General features: G+C 41.5%; 2 protein-coding genes across 3 annotated transcripts; both read right to left on the bottom strand.

Annotated features, from left to right (window-relative positions):
• Positions 1 to 1,015: 1,015 nt before the first annotated feature.
• Positions 1,016 to 9,638, bottom strand: mapk15 (mitogen-activated protein kinase 15). Its single transcript, XM_004548119.5, has 15 exons — positions 9,390 to 9,638; positions 9,125 to 9,276; positions 7,467 to 7,565; positions 6,799 to 6,828; positions 6,213 to 6,303; positions 5,673 to 5,803; positions 5,141 to 5,304; positions 4,890 to 5,029; positions 4,743 to 4,800; positions 4,204 to 4,341; positions 3,889 to 3,994; positions 2,192 to 2,519; positions 1,883 to 2,013; positions 1,614 to 1,766; positions 1,016 to 1,413 (listed from the first exon to the last, which is right to left on the bottom strand). Exons 2-15 carry the CDS (start codon positions 9,221 to 9,223, stop codon positions 1,219 to 1,221), a joined length of 1,863 nt encoding a protein of 620 aa, XP_004548176.3. The 5' UTR covers positions 9,224 to 9,276; positions 9,390 to 9,638; the 3' UTR covers positions 1,016 to 1,218.
• A 4,285-nt stretch (positions 9,639 to 13,923) lies between these two features.
• Positions 13,924 to 15,270, bottom strand: LOC143414570 (uncharacterized). Of its 2 annotated transcripts, none has more exons than XM_076879253.1 (5): positions 14,955 to 15,270; positions 14,588 to 14,764; positions 14,386 to 14,445; positions 14,222 to 14,290; positions 13,924 to 14,105 (listed from the first exon to the last, which is right to left on the bottom strand). In XM_076879253.1, the coding sequence occupies exons 1-5, from the start codon at positions 15,031 to 15,033 to the stop codon at positions 14,002 to 14,004; spliced, it is 489 nt and encodes a 162-aa protein (XP_076735368.1). In that variant the 5' UTR covers positions 15,034 to 15,270; the 3' UTR covers positions 13,924 to 14,001. The 2 variants fall into 2 exon arrangements, with proteins under 2 accessions (XP_076735368.1, XP_076735367.1); XM_076879252.1 differs by having other exon boundaries at positions 14,588 to 14,767; positions 14,955 to 15,264.
• Between the last annotated feature and the right edge of the window lie 209 nt (positions 15,271 to 15,479).

Raw genomic sequence — 15,479 nt, 5'->3', positions numbered from 1 at the left:
ATAAAAACAAACACAGTTTCAAGATTAACTGCTTTGTAAGTTTGGCTTGTGCTCCCTTTGGGCTTTTTAATTAAGTGAAAAGAGCAAGGTTTTCCGACAGCGATTCACTGATAACTACATTATGTTTAATTTTGTCATTAATTTCAGTATGTGATGTAGTCTGAACCGTTAACATACAGCAGGACGAGTCCATGCTTTCATATTTATGTCAAATTGTGATCCTACAGTTTGAATGTTGGGGCAGAAATTGAGACTCATCAGACCAGGCAACATTTTTCCACTCTTCTGTTGTCCAATGTTGGTGAGCCTATGTGAACTGTAGCTTCAGTTTCTAAGGACCTTGGAAAGAAAAGCGACTGGACTTCTTAGGTTTCTTGAAGATATTTCGCAGTCAGTTTTAGAAACAAAACTGTGGGAGGAGAAGAAATGTGTAAAAAAACAATGTTTACTTTGTTTTTTCTTTACATGGCTGTTCTTTTACAGAGACACTGAGAGTCTGAGTTCTTCCACCTGAAATTGTTCATAGACATTTAAGTGATTCAGTGTTAAACATTATAAAATTCTGTACACATCAGAACAACAAGTAGAATTCTTGCTGGTATGTTCACAAATGAAAAATAATCACTTATTAGATATAATGAATTCACCAAACCATCTATTTGCATATTTTACATGTATCTGCAAGTATTCTGCACCCAAACCACTGGTTCAATGTTCCTAATGTAGTATTAAAACATTAAGCCTCTAGACCAGAGTCAACATGAGACACCAGGGCTTATTTTAAACCGACAGACGCTCCTGAGACAAATGCTCAAACTTACTATTTAGCATATGCACTTTAATACAGAGCCTCTCTACAGACAGACAGGCTAATCCAGCCTTCTAAGAAAAGGTTTCCAAGTTTTTTTTAAAAAAATACACACATTTACATATATTCATACATTGGTATTAACGCCTAGAATTGATATATATATATATATATATATATATATATATATATATATATATATATATATATATATATATATATATAGTCACAGACAGTGAATAAATTCATGTATCCATGGGTAAAATCTAAATGTGACATAAGAGATGTTTGTTTGATCTGCCTTTCAGAATCGTTTCTAGTCCTAGTCTGAAGGAGATCAAAGCAAACTTTGTTGTGTGTTTAAACACATGTGGCACCGGACCCCTATGTAACTGCAGGTATGACAGCAGTCACTGGTTGCAAGGGCGGCCCCGAAGAAGACTGTCCAGTCCAGTCTTGTTGATGGTGCCATAGGCCTGCGAATAGCTGCCTAGTTTGGCTCGTGGGTCGCCAGCTGCTGCCACGTTACAGTTAGTCTGAAACACTTTCTTGCTGAACCGCGGTGGTGGCCGGGCCTCATGCACCTGAGTGGTGGAGCGCTGGTTCTGCATGAGAAGAAGAAAAAATTAAACCTGGTCAGACACACGTGACAGTGACCAAGTTTCTTTTCTTGCCCCTAAAGCCACCAAGTTTCAAAATAATCGCCATCTATTAAATCCTCAAAAATGTTTTAAAAGTCACTTCATTTTTTTAAAATTGCATCTGTTCTTTCATATAATATTTTACATGGATGTAGTGGACTGACCAGACGTGCTGATGTGATGTAAAGCCCAGAAGACAAGGATGTCTCATCTTTGCGTACTAACGGGTTATTCTGGGTGTGGTTTAGGGACGAGGAAAAGGAATGGTTATGGGCCACGGGGGCTGAGCGACCACGCTGCAGAATCTGGTCCATCGACTAGCAGAAGTAGGGTGAGGAGACAGAGAAAAGTACAAATGGTAAGTACAAAAAGAAACAAGGCTTACATCACTAAAGGAAAACAAAGCTGAAGTGGACTGAGGTCTGACGCTTACTACACCAGCGCTGGTGCCCTCTGTTGGTGATGCAACTGCATTACTGTAGCTGCTCTGTCCCACTGGTTTCCTGCTGGCTGTAGTGGATTGGTAGGAATGAGGAGGACCACCTGGACTCCGAACAAAGACATCTGAATGAAGAAAACAAGAGTTTGAGGCAGTATAAACACAGCTGTTGTACTGTGCTCATTAAATACCTGACTTTCTGATGGCTTAATAATTATGCTTTTCAGGAATTTTCAAACCCCACCATTTTTTAAACAAAAAGACAGGTTTCATATTTTACACCAAAAAAATAAACTCTCATACTTGGGGCATGTGTGATGGGGTTATATGTAAGTTTTCCTATGCCAGGGCCAGCTAGAGGGCTCGTCTTCTCTGCTGCAGGTGGGGTGGATGCATTCACCGCCTCGGTTTTGCCAACTCCTGTACATGGAGGCGCATGGGTCGTCTCGTCAGTTTTTTCAGGTTTTGGTTTTCTTTCATCATCACCATCTCTGATGCTGTTTGCAGCCACTTGGCTCTTCACTCCTTTATCACACTTCACACTGGGCTTCTCACTGCTGCTGACACAGCTTCCTTCCTTTGGCTGGATCAACCTCAACATCCCTTGGTTAGTTCTCCTCTCCAGTATCATCTGCAGGTTAAAAAAAGATACAGACTCTAGCATTTTTAACTAGTTTGATTAACTTCCAGTTGTCTCATTTGTATAGAAAATTCAGAGACCATGAATGTTCAAGCATGATCACACAGGTATTGTTTTAAAGCTACCTTGTGTGTCCAATGAAGCACTGAAAAGCCACCTTTTGTTTTTAAACTGTGGAACAGTCTGCCTTTTGTTATCAAATGATGACTTCTTGAAAGAGATAAGCACAGTGAACCCAATTCAACGCATTCTTTATAATGACCAGCAGAGACCGGAACATTGGAATAATTGTATAATTGCAGTAGATGTATTGAATTATACTGAAACTGAAGTAAAGCCAGATGTTTCAGAAGTTGCCTTGGAATCTTTCGGTTTTCAAAATCTCTTCAGCATTAAAGTAATGCAGTGAAAACAAATATGGATTAAAACAGCTCTTGTATTGCTGCCACAGTGTAACTCAGGTTAATGCAGTAACCTGAACCTGACCATCACAGAGGTTGAGGCAGCACTCCTTTGAAAGTGTTTTTCTGTGACGCGTTCAAAACTGTCAAAAGTCCGTTTATTAAAGTGAGCAGATTCGAGCTTTGAGAGCAGAGTTACCCCTGAGAGCATGAACCTGCTGCATCGCTCACACACCAGAAACTCTCCTGTGTGTGAAGGCTTCGTTGTGCTGTTGAATTTACATGTGAGTAAATTCATCTTGCAAGTGGCAATGAACACCTCCGCTCGTGAAAGTAAATTATTTCCTCCTGATTACATTTTTTTTACTGCACGCAGCTTTTGACATAAATATAATTCCATAGTTGTGTCTTAAGGCCTAACCATGAATAAGATCTCCAAATTCAATGTGCCACAAAGTCCTCTGTACATTTCATCAGCTGCATTTGTTTACATGCAGCAATGTTAATATGTATCATGCCTGCTTTATAAATAAATATAATACAACTCATGATCCGACTGAAAATGCTCAGCTTGAGGATTTCGCTTGGGACTAAATTCACTAATTGTGTGATGGCACAGTAACTATGTCCATCTTTTATATACAGTCTATGTCTTAATATTTAGAAAAGCAAGCTGAAAGCCCTAAATTCTTAATTTGGAACAACGTTACAGCACATTCTTATGCTGTGAGGGATTTCATTTGTTCTTGACTCATTTTTTGAAATGTATTTCTAAATTTTGAAACTGTATTGTTTTCTTACATTTGCTTCTTTCGGTCTTGCTATGTGAAGCAGGCAGAGTTGCATGTTTGTGTGAAGGGTCCTACAGCCTACAGAGCTTTTTCAGTAGTTTTTTGTAGTATACCTCAAAGTAATCTGATGTACTCAGTACTCAAACTCAGTTATAAGTCACACTGTACCTCATATAGTTTGTTGCGGTATTGAACCACAGATAGCTGGATGTCATCATCCACTGGCAGCACTACGTCGTAGTTCAGTGTTGGCTCTTTGGCTGGATTGTGAAATCTTCAGAAATGGATAGCACACTTATAAACATATGACAGCACACATGAACATATAATGACAGTAAAATCATAAAAACCATTTACAGATTACAGATTTACCACAAGGGGAATAACACACAAATCTATTCAATCTGACCAACTGAGCAACAAGAAAACAGAATAAAATTTGACCACAGCTCCTAATCCAGGGGCCAGTCTGATCCTTAATACCTGGCTAAGTATGGGTGTTGGAGGGCTTGCTCTGCAGTTAGCCGCTTGTCTGGGTTGAAAACCAAGAAACCCTTCAACAGGTCGAGAGCATCGGGAGGCACAGAAGGCTGAAGAAGATCCTCCAAAGGCACCTGTGGTCTGGTGAAGGATGAACAGATGAAGAAGAATAATTAACAGGGGTTTATTATAGTGATCTGTCTTTCAGTTTCTGTGGCCTATTTCACCTGCTGTTGCTCAGTTTACTGTTCTGCTGCATCAGTACTTCTGCTCCTTAAGTATTTAATCAGCCTTGCTTCCACTTGTAAGCTCTAATTCTAGTTTTTATGCGGAAGTGGAGGAAATTTGTTAACCTAGCTCTGTGTTAAGAGTGACAAGGTCAGCTGAGGCCACGCATTAACTGTACACACTGTGTACTCACATAAAAATAAAGGGCAAAAAACGCGGGGTTAGTATTTAAGATTACCAGATTCAAACAGACATTTGATGAATAATTTTATGATTTTCACAACATAAATTGCAAACATAAAATATTGTCTTACTTTAGTAACATTCTCTGTATGACAGAGGATCCATATTCTGACTTGATTGCGAGAATATCTGAAAATTAAGGCATATTTAATCAATCCAAAGTAAAAGTAAAATGTCAAGCAGTTAAATACATTTAATCTGGACTTTTGTGAAGCCACCTTCTGGGCTGGGATGTGGAATGGCACTCATGATCTTCTCTATTTGGTTGATGGTGGATGTCCCAGGGAACAGGGCTTTTCCCAGCAGCATCTCTCCCAGGATACAGCCGAGACTCCACATGTCCACGCCTTTAGTGTACCTTTGGAAAATACGCTGATTATTCAGAAGCACCGCCTAAATTTAACGTTTAGACTCATTTCTGTCAGTGAAAAACAAGCGTTAGCAGCAGACGCTCAACACAGTCGGGTACCTTGTGGATCCCAGCAGGATCTCGGGAGCTCGATACCACCGTGTGGCCACGTACTCCGTCAGTGTAGGATTCCCACTGTCCTCTTGGATCTGGTTGAGCGATCTGGCCAAGCCGAAGTCACACAGCTTGACAACACAGTCAGAGTCCAAGAGCACATTGGACGGCTGTGGGAAACAGACAAGAAAAAACATTCTTACCAAAGAGAATTTTCTCAGGTTTCCAGTGCTTGCTTAAAAGATGAAAATGTGAATATGAATGTTCAGTGAGCAGAAAATGTGGGATGAAAAACTATTTTGTGATGCCAAGGACCATTTTGTGAGGTCAACTCAGCAGAGTTTACTGCACAAACCTGCATAGGATAAGGAAATGCCACAGTTTTACACAGGCCACAAAGAAAAAATAATTAGAACATTAACATGTGACAAGAGCAAAAGTGCACTGTACATGCATGATACAGGCATTCATTTGGGATTTTTCTAATCCAAATAAGAGCATGCTTCTCACATTCTCACATCTGTTCCATCTGCTGTACCTTTTGGTCCCGGTGGATAACATTTCCTGAATGCAGGTATTTCGTGGCTTTGAGGAGCTGGTACATCACGTAACGTTTATGGATGTCTTTCAGTAGGGTGCCTTTCTTTATCACTGCATGCAGGTCAGTATCTGGTACAAAAGCAGAAACAGGAAAAAACCTGTTATGGGTGTTTATGTAATGATCCAATTCTAAATAATCATTAGTTATAAAGATAACCATCTACGGTGTTGTTGAACATACAAATCCTCTATGAAATCACACACGCTAATTTTAATGCAACGGCATGGCTGAAATCAAATGAAATGTAAGCAGTGGGAGTCTGCACTGTAATGCTGCAGTACTGTCAAGGATTAGACTGCATAGACAGGGAGGGCAGTCTGTGGACTCAGCAGTAAGACAGCACAGCCGGCCAAGAGAAGCAGAAGCCCACACACACACACACCTTTTCAGTGCCAGGTTAAGCTACTAAGAGCCCCCGGGGCCTTCCTCATGCTGCTGTGTTACAAGTTCAGATGATGAGCTGGGCTTTACACTCACCCATATATTCAAAGATGAGGTAAATGTCTTTATCGTTCTGTGCTCTGATGACATTTAGAAGCTTAACGATGTTGGGGTGGCCTCCAAACTCCTGCACACAAAAAGAAAAGGTAAACATGCTTACTCTCAAACACAAAACTCACACTCTGGCTACTGTTTGACCAGTAATAACTGGCAATGGTTTTGTGACAAGGTTGTGCAAACAGCAGGGGAAGGTCACATGAAGGTAGGTCAGCAGATAAGGAGGGAAACATTTATGTGATTTATAAAAACAACATGGAAAAACACATTCCCTGTTTACTTATTTTGATATTTCAAAAAGAATTCACAAGGATTCTTAAGAATATTATATATATGCAACAGTTTTGTGGAGTACTAACAGACTGAACATGTCACTGGTCGAGTTGTAGAATATTATTAAATTCAACTAAAGGTAATTTACATGTAGAGAGATCGAGTACAGTCGGTGAGACTGAGACTGACATTATCGTTGTTTCAGTCTTCATAAATGGAACTAAAAGACATGACAGTGATTTGGAAAAGTGTTAAGATTATTTGACAGGAACATAATAAATACTTTGGTTACCTGGAGGAACATGATTTCTCTGAACGTTCGCTGTAAAAAGAAAAAAGAAGACACTGAGGTCATGATCAGGAAATATGCAGCTGTAAATCAGGTGCACACAAGCCACCTGTCCTATGCAAACACTTACTAAACTTGTCTTTAAACAGATAAAGGAGGAAATTAATACCATGTAATACCCAGGATGAGATACAAGCAAAATGTAAGAAGTGGCATGACAATCGTGAAGCAAGTAGAGCTGCTTCTACTTTTGCTTTAACAATTTATTCAAATGATTGCTTTTCAGTCAAAATGAAGTGGACATTTGAAAGACTGCAAGCAGGAAATGCTTAATTTCAAGTACTTAAAAAGAAAATTATGGAAAAATAAGAAGCCGCTTTTAGGCCCAAGGGGTCATGCTGACAGAGTTCTTTCATTTGTTACAGCAGCATTTTTTTTATTGTGTCCTGAAAACGAGATTATTGAAATTCCACTTCTTTTTCTTATATTAACATATCTCGGGGATTAAATGTGTAGCTACACTTCTTACACGCACAAAAAGGGGAGTCTCACTGTTTAGGCCACTCAGGATCAAAGTGAGCTGTATCTGGCCCATGGTGTAAAATGAACTTGACATCCCTGCTTTAGAACAACAGCATTGTTCCACTTACTGCAGATCACATGGTACACACCTGGGCATCTGTCCTGTTTCTGAAGGCATCAAAGATCTTTTTCACAGCCACAATCTCGCCAGTCTGTCTGTCAACTGCTTTCCAGACAATGCCGTAGGCCTGAGGCAAACACAAAACGCAAGTAACACGTCACCAGGATGCTTCTTGTACCTACAGGATTGGGCTTATATCCTGTGCAAGATTTTAATTATAAAAATCAAAATATGAGAATACTGGCATCTGAGTTCAGTTAGGACCACTGTAAGTCAAAATGATAACTTATTCCTGCAGATTTAAGTAACTATAAATTATTCCCATCTGCACTGTGGACTTGCTCTCCCCACAGCTCCATGTGCATACATGGAAAATAAAAGACGGAAAGAGCATCAGCAAGAACCCAGCAAAGAAGAAAGATTCTGAGTGGATGTGGTTTGGAAAGCAGTTTGCAGATGTGCAGCTATAGTGGGCAGGGTAATGCAGCTTTACTGCCCTTATGAGTCTTACCAGTAGGATGCAGCGAACTAACCCTGCCTGACATCATACATTTAAGTAGTTCTTCTACCAGCAGCTAATCCTATATTCATTAATAATTTTGATTTTTGCATGTATTTAAAACCAGCTAATATGCTGTTTATGTAGAGTCACAAACTGTGTATTATTCCTGCTGGACTAATCTTCACTCCATCAAGAATACAAATCCACTATATGCACCATGTAAAAAAAACTCTTGATCTCTATATTGAATAAAACATGGATGACATGAGCTCTTTGACTTCAGTGATAGCAGGGTGTGAGCAGCGTAGTGAAGCCAAGCATAACAGAGGCAGCAGTGAGGCAGGAGATTATAATACACTCTAATGATACGTGGAGGAAAGAGCACTGGGGATGTGTTTTCTTTTTTCTTCTTCTTCTTCTTCTTCTTCTTCTTCTTTTAATCAAACAGCTGCAGAAAAACAGACCTATATAATACACTGACATTTTTTAAACCTGGTATTTGAAGCTATATTTAAAATAAAATAAAATACATCCACATTATGATTTTTGAATGCATCTGAAGTCATCTGATCAGAGCTGTTCAGCATCACAGTGCAGGTGTAGAATGCTGCCTAGGTGCAACAGGTTGAACAGCTGTGGGTAACATGAGTCAAAGCCACCCTCAGCATGTCCAGCCAGTTATGTGGTTTCTACGTGGCAGCTATCAGCTGGCTATTTAGAAGCAGAGCAACAACTTGATAATCTCCTGGGGCAAACGGTGGAAAGAAACCGGGCTGTTTTTAGAACTGTGGAAACTACTGGAGACAAAGAAAAACAAAAACAAAAGGGATCTGGACTCTAAAGAGAACAAGTGTCCTCACACACCAGCTGATCTGCAAAGAAAGAGTTTATTTTCTTGCTGCCAAAGTAAATAAACCTCTTGCTTAAAACACTGGTATCCACTGAGAACTGTAAGTCTGGAGAATTTCAGGAATTTAAAGGCTTAAGTGCAGAGGAAACTTTAACTGAATTACTGCACATGAAGGCAGAAGAGTTAGAGACTGCAAAAGAAAAAGAAGACTGCAGTGAAACTGTTTTTTTTTCCGGTTTGCTCAAACAGCAACTTGGAGTTTCGTTAGTAACTGTACAGCCTGAGCAAACAAGTTCATTTCCACTAAATTAAAAAGAGAGAAAAAGTTGCTCACCCCTTTTCCAAGTCTCTTCTTGATGTCATACTTCAGAGAAATGTGCTCTTCCACATCGGAGATGTTTGCTGATTCATATTTTTTGCTCATTTTTTCCATTCACTTCGTGCTCGTGCTCATTCAGTAATCATCACCAGGCTCTTTGATCACTCCTGGAAGAGATCAGGAGACTCTGAAAGCTGGCAGTCTGGTGGCGATGGCCGAATGAATCAGGAGTGCATCGTGCAATATTTCCATAACAATCAATAATTGGAAAGAATCTTACGTTAACAGGCGGATCTCTCTGCAGTGCAGGATCTTGGATCTCACCTGGCAACCCTCATGCGACCATATGAGTCATACCCCGCGTCACTTATCAGTCGAGAGGCGGAACAGTTTTTACCTCCATTTAGCGCCTGAAAATTACACCTGATTCAGCCTGTGCTGTGCAGTATCTCTTGTTATTTATCAAGGTGAGCTCCCACTGCTCTCTGCCTCTACTCTCAAAGGTCCTGCAGGAAACACACGGGCCAGTTTTGTCTTTATTTGTTGTCCTGACAACGAATACGCTACTGCTCGCAGGTCTTAAAGTGACCGCCGCACATGCGCCGCCCGCATCACTGCTGTAAATGTGCTGTGAGATAATCAAATTGTGCAATAGATTACCAATTACCAAAACCAATAGCGATACTTTTAACGGCAGCTTATGTAGGGGAGAACAGGGCCTCACAATTTATGAGATGACTGAGTCATTTATTGCCATTGAGTTCCCCGACCAGGCCGATGCGGTGAAAGAGCTGAACCACCAGACACTGTAAAAGCATGGTTCTCACTTTGCAGGATGATTAGTTAACACAACAAAGCACACCTTTAGGCTTTTCATGTATTTTGACCTTAAATGTGTCTTTCTCTAAGGCACTTTGGTTCCACTTCTGTTTTTTAAATGTGCAGGTGACCCTGAATCCACCCTCATTATGATGGAATCAGGCATCACCAACGTGTTTATATACCACTCTTCATTTAATTCTGGGTTATTATTCATCTCTGGCTCTGCATGTCTTTGCCTGTCTCCCGCCCCTCACCCCCAACCCGTGACGGTAGATCGTTGCCCTTCCCTTAGCCTGGTTCTGCCACAAGGTTCTTCTTGATGGAAGGGAGTTTTTCCTTCCCATTGTTGCTAAAGAGCTTGCTCATCGGGGTCGTATATTATTGGAGCTTTATATTAAGCACCTTGAGGCAACCGTTGTTGTGATTTGGTGCAATATAAATAACATTTAATTGAAAAAAAAAAAAAAAACATCAGCAGAACCCTGCACAGAATATAACAGATTAAATGAGAGACAGGATGTGGAGAGTTTGCAGATGTGCATCTACAGTGGCAGGCTAAAATAGCAACTTAAATAGCACTGCCTATATTATTCTCACCTGTTGGATACAGAGAAGCTGATCTGCAGTTGAGCCTGACTTCATGGCCTGTCTGAACTACACTGCCTGGCTGCCTACCCCTCCCTGAGTCTTGTTCTGTCAGAGGTTTCTTCGTGTTAAAAGGGAGTTTTTCCTTGGTGACAAGGACAGTATACTGGTCATTTAGATCTGAAATGACCAGCGGTAGCTGTAGCAATCACTCATTTCTATGCTGCCACCCTTTATAGTTAGGACCTGGAGCTCCTAAACAGCTGATAATTCTGGAACACAAATTGGACAAAGATTCTCACATCATGGAGGTGGAGCAGGAGTTCCAGGCTTTTCTGTCTGACCACGATACCACTGTGGTCCTCACAAACAAGGCCAGACTTCAAAAAGAGACGGGCAGCTCCAGCTCTCCACAGTTAGGTAGAGTGCATTAGACTCTACTGCCACCTGTGGTCTTTACCAAGTGGCGTTTCGTTGCAACTGATGTTGACTTGTTTGAATTTTCTATTTATTTATTTATTTATTTATTTATTTATTGTTTAGATTAAACGTCCTTGAAATTTTTTCATGATCAAAACAAAGTCAGACCACATTAGTTTTGATATTTTTGCACAATAGAGTTCTATTCCTGCACAAATTGGATTCGAGCATTTAAGGTATTCATGAAAATATGTATACACACACACACACACACACACACACACACACACACACACACACACACACACACACACACACACACATACATATATATATATATATAAAAAAAAAAAAACACCCAGCACGCCCCTGCGGGCGGTTTATCCTTCAAGCTCGGGTCCTCTACCAGAGGCCTGGGAACTTGAGGGTCCTGCGCAGTATCTTAGCTGTTCCCAGGACGGCGCTCTTCTGGACAGAGATCTCCGATGTTGTTCCCGGGATCTGCTGGAGCCACTCGCCTAGCTTGGGAGTCACCGCACCTAGTGCTCCGATTACCACGGGGACCACTGTTACCTTCACCCTCCACATCCTCTCGAGCTCTTCTCTGAGCCCTTGGTATTTCTCCAGCTTCTCGTGTTCCTTCTTCCTGATATTGCTGTCATTCGGAACCGCTACATCGATCACTACGGCCGTCTTCTTCTGTTTGTCTACCACCACTATGTCCGGTTGGTTAGCCACCACCATTTTGTCCGTCTGTATCTGGAAGTCCCACAGGATCTTAGCTCGGTCATTCTCCACCACCCTTGGGGGCATCTCCCATTTTGACCTTGGGACTTCCAGGTTATACTCGGCACAGATGTTCCTGTACACTATGCCGGCCACTTGGTTATGGCGTTCCATGTATGCCTTGCCTGCTAGCATCTTGCACCCTGCTGTTATGTGCTGGATTGTCTCTGGGGCATCTTTACACAGCCTGCACCTGGGGTCTTGCCTGGTGTGATAGACCCCAGCCTCTATGGATCTTGTACTCAGAGCTTGTTCTTGTGCTGCCATGATTAGTGCTTCTGTGCTGTCTTTCAGTCCAGCTTTGTCCAGCCACTGGTAGGATTTCTGGATATCAGCCACCTCCCCTATCTGCCGGTGGTACATACCGTGCAGGGGCCTGTCCTTCCATGATGGTTCCTCGTCTCCCTCCTCTTTCTTGGGTTTCTGCTGCCTGAGGTATTCACTGAGCACTCGGTCAGTTGGGGCCATCTTCCCAATGTATTCTTGGATGTTCGTTGTCTCATCCTGGACTGTGGTGCTGACACTCACCAGTCCCCGGCCCCCTTCCTTCCGCTTAGCGTACAGCCTCAGGGTGCTGGATTTGGGGTGAAACCCTCCATGCATGGTAAGGAGCTTTCTTGTCTTTATGTCAGTGGCTTCTATCTCCTCCTTTGGCCAGCCTATTACCCCAGCAGGGTACCTGATCACGGGCAGGGCGTACGTGTTGATGGCCCGGATCTTGTTCTTACCATTCAGCTGACTCCTCAGGACTTGCCTGACCCTCTGCAGGTACTTGGTGGTTGCAGCTTTTCTAGCGGCCTCTTCATGGTTCCCATTCGCCTGTGGGATCCCCAAGTACTTGTAACTGTCCTCTATGTCTGCAATGTTGCCTTCTGGTAGTTCAATCCCCTCAGTTCTGACTACCTTCCCTCTCTTTGTTACCATCCGACTACACTTCTCCAGTCCGAACGACATTCCAATGTCATTGCTGTATAGCCTGGTAGTGTGGATCAGTGAATCGATGTCTCGTTATATATATATATATATATATATATATATATATATATATATACATACATATATATACACACACACACACACACACACACACACACACACACACACAAATTATAGGTATTATTGTCCCTTTAAAAGTTATTCAGCAGTTCTAAGGGACTGGTGGAGATATAATATTTGACATATGACCCATCTGAATGACTTCCAGCAAGTCTGAAGCAGAAATATTGTTTCAGTGACAAGATATAGTCCACAATCACTTTTTGGCAGGTCGAAAATGGCATATTATGGGTATTAATGTTCTTTTAAAAGTTATTCAGCAGTTCTTGGAGAGTGTTTGGGATATAATATGTCACATGTAACCCTTCTGGATGATATCCAACAATTTTGAAGCAGAAACATTGTTTCAGTGACAAGATATAGGTGGCAATCACTTTTTGGCAGGCTGAAAATTGCATATTGTCAGTTTTATTGTTCCCTTAATGGTAATTTAGCCGTTCTGGGGGATTGTTTGAGGTGTAATATTTGACATATAACCCTTCTGAATGACATCCACCAAGTTTGAAGCAGAAATAGTATCTCAGTGACGAGTTATGCCACAATCACTTTTTGGTAGCGCTAAAATGCCATGTTCTCAGTCGTTATTCTGAACTAACAAGAAAGAGTCATGGTGATACTGGCACAAACGGTCTTTATTGTTTTAACTACTATTCGACAGTCTTATAACAAATATGAACAACGAGAGTAGACATACTAAACCTGTAGGCATTAATTATTCCATCGTGATGCGTGTAGTCATTCGTGACTGCGCTACACACCGAAAGCAACGTTCTGAAAAGCGTCATAATTCAGTTACAAGAAACGTTGAAGTTTCATAAATGCATACCTTTGCCTAATAACAAAGGCATAAATGTGTTTGTTTGCCCCCCCGCCCGTTATATCAGTTGCACGGAAGTAGCTGGCAACGCAAGTAATCCGGGCGCTACAGCTTTAAGCAGCTGCGCGCGCTCCCGCGGACGGCAATCAGTTTCTGGCAGACAATCACTTTTTGGCACAACACCGGCACGCCGTTCGTTTTCAATGTTTTGAAGCAGGGCTTGCAAAGCGTTTTCTAAAGGCTGTAGGGGGTCGATCGGTGGGGCTATATGATCAACGTCTCTGTTCAATTCTGCCACGGCTTCCAACAAAGCGTCAGGAATGCTGCGTTCTTCCGACATGATTTTCTTTATTTCTTAATTCACAGACTTTTACATGTGTATGCTTTTACTTTGCATCCCTTTACTTTACAGATCATTGTGTCGATATATTGATGCATATGCACAGACTGTTATGGCGTACATGAAAGCGAGGTCTCCAAGGATTCTCTTCTTATGACGTAGCCGTCGACCTGTAAGAAAAGACAGACAGAATGTATTTTTAAAACATACATTTTTTTATAGAGCGGAGAAGTTTATTAATACAACATAATTATTTATTAGGGTCGATTCATCCCCCGTCAATTACCTCTCAGTCTCCTGAGAGGAGGAGGAGCTCTGGACGATTCCTCCTCCGCCTGATTTTCTGTATCGGTCTCTGTCGAGAAATAAAACAGAAGAGAGAAAAGTTTTAAGAAAACAAATTGTGTCTCTCCTCCTTCCTATTTTTGAGAATGAAAAACTTTTATTTACCTCGCTCCTCCATCCGATTGTCTGTAGCGGGGGTTTGAATAGGTATATTCTCAATCTCGGCTGTCGAGAAATAAAACAAAAAGAAAAAGATTTAAAAAAAAAAAAACAACTTTCTAGCACACTTTATACCACTCCAAGTCGGGAGGGGCGGTATAGCATACTCGGCTTTTCGAATACGTTATTTTGTAGAAAAATTGATTACCTTCGGTTTTAAAACTTATTTCTCCGCAGTTCTCCTGGTATGCGGAGACGAAAATAACGTCGTCTTCTTGTTCTTCTTTTCGCTGCGGCGGCGGCGGAGGTTCTGCGGGGAGGATGGCGTCTAAATCGCCTCGGAAAACGGCCGGATTTATGCTGCTACTCACCGCGCTATCGATAGCTTCTGTAAGTAACAGAGTTTCGTTAAAAAAAGTCTATCTAAACCTAATTAAAAAATGATATATACTTATTTAATCGCACCGTAGTCCACTTGCGTGAAATCATTGATGTAGAAATCAAAAAGAAAGTAATCAAATTATTGACATCTCTGTTGATATATAATTTAAAGTCGTAAAGAAAAAAAGACTTACCGGGGTGAGGTACGAATACTTCTGGCGAGATGGCCCTGGCGCTCTGATCGGCGGTGTTGTTTGAACGGAATGCTGACATAATATTCTCGGATGCTTCCTCGCGATTGGTAGAACTGTCACAGTAGGGTTTGAGCAGATAACGGCTCTTTTAACTCCCCTCTCTCATTTTATCCTCGTCTAGCGAGGCATCTGTTTTTTCGCTGCATCTGTATTGTCAGTTAGAGAGGGGGTTTTTTTCTTCTCATCCTTCGGGTCTCTGTTTTGTTTGTGTGTGTGTGTGTGTGTGTGTGTGTGTGTGTGTGTGTGTGTGTGTGTGTGTGCAGTCGGGAGAGTTGGGGTGTCCAATTTCCTTTTTTGTGAGGGCTGTCTGTTTTCCACATTCTGCAACGGTAAAATACGACTTAGAGGCGGATATTTGTTTTACTTTATGGGCAACAGTTGTTCTTGCTCGCCTCCTGTTGACAAAACTGACCTGATGGTTTAAACTCGACTCTGAGAAAAAAAAAACTCTTTCCCACAGAGGGG

Source organism: Maylandia zebra, linkage group LG22, assembly GCF_041146795.1.
Source record: "Maylandia zebra isolate NMK-2024a linkage group LG22, Mzebra_GT3a, whole genome shotgun sequence".
Classification (NCBI taxonomy): domain Eukaryota; kingdom Metazoa; phylum Chordata; class Actinopteri; order Cichliformes; family Cichlidae; genus Maylandia; species Maylandia zebra.
This window is presented reverse-complemented; position numbering and strand designations above follow the sequence as displayed.

Bases quoted from the DNA above. Each gene is read 5' to 3' on its own strand.
- mapk15 (XM_004548119.5), bottom strand. From the start codon at position 9,223: ATGGAAAAAATGAGCAAAAAATATGAATCAGCAAACATCTCCGATGTG. The intron at 6,304-6,798 runs GTAACCAAAGTA...TTTTGTGTGCAG, and splicing joins GAGAAATCATGTTCCTCCAG to GAGTTTGGAGGCCACCCCAA. The intron at 4,801-4,889 runs GTGGCTTCACAA...CTTAATTTTCAG, and splicing joins TCCACATCCCAGCCCAGAAG to ATATTCTCGCAATCAAGTCA.
- LOC143414570 (XM_076879252.1), bottom strand. From the start codon at position 15,033: ATGTCAGCATTCCGTTCAAACAACACCGCCGATCAGAGCGCCAGGGCC. The intron at 14,768-14,954 runs GTAAGTCTTTTT...TGTTACTTACAG, and splicing joins AGTATTCGTACCTCACCCCG to AAGCTATCGATAGCGCGGTG. The intron at 14,446-14,587 runs GTAATCAATTTT...ATTTCTCGACAG, and splicing joins AATAAGTTTTAAAACCGAAG to CCGAGATTGAGAATATACCT.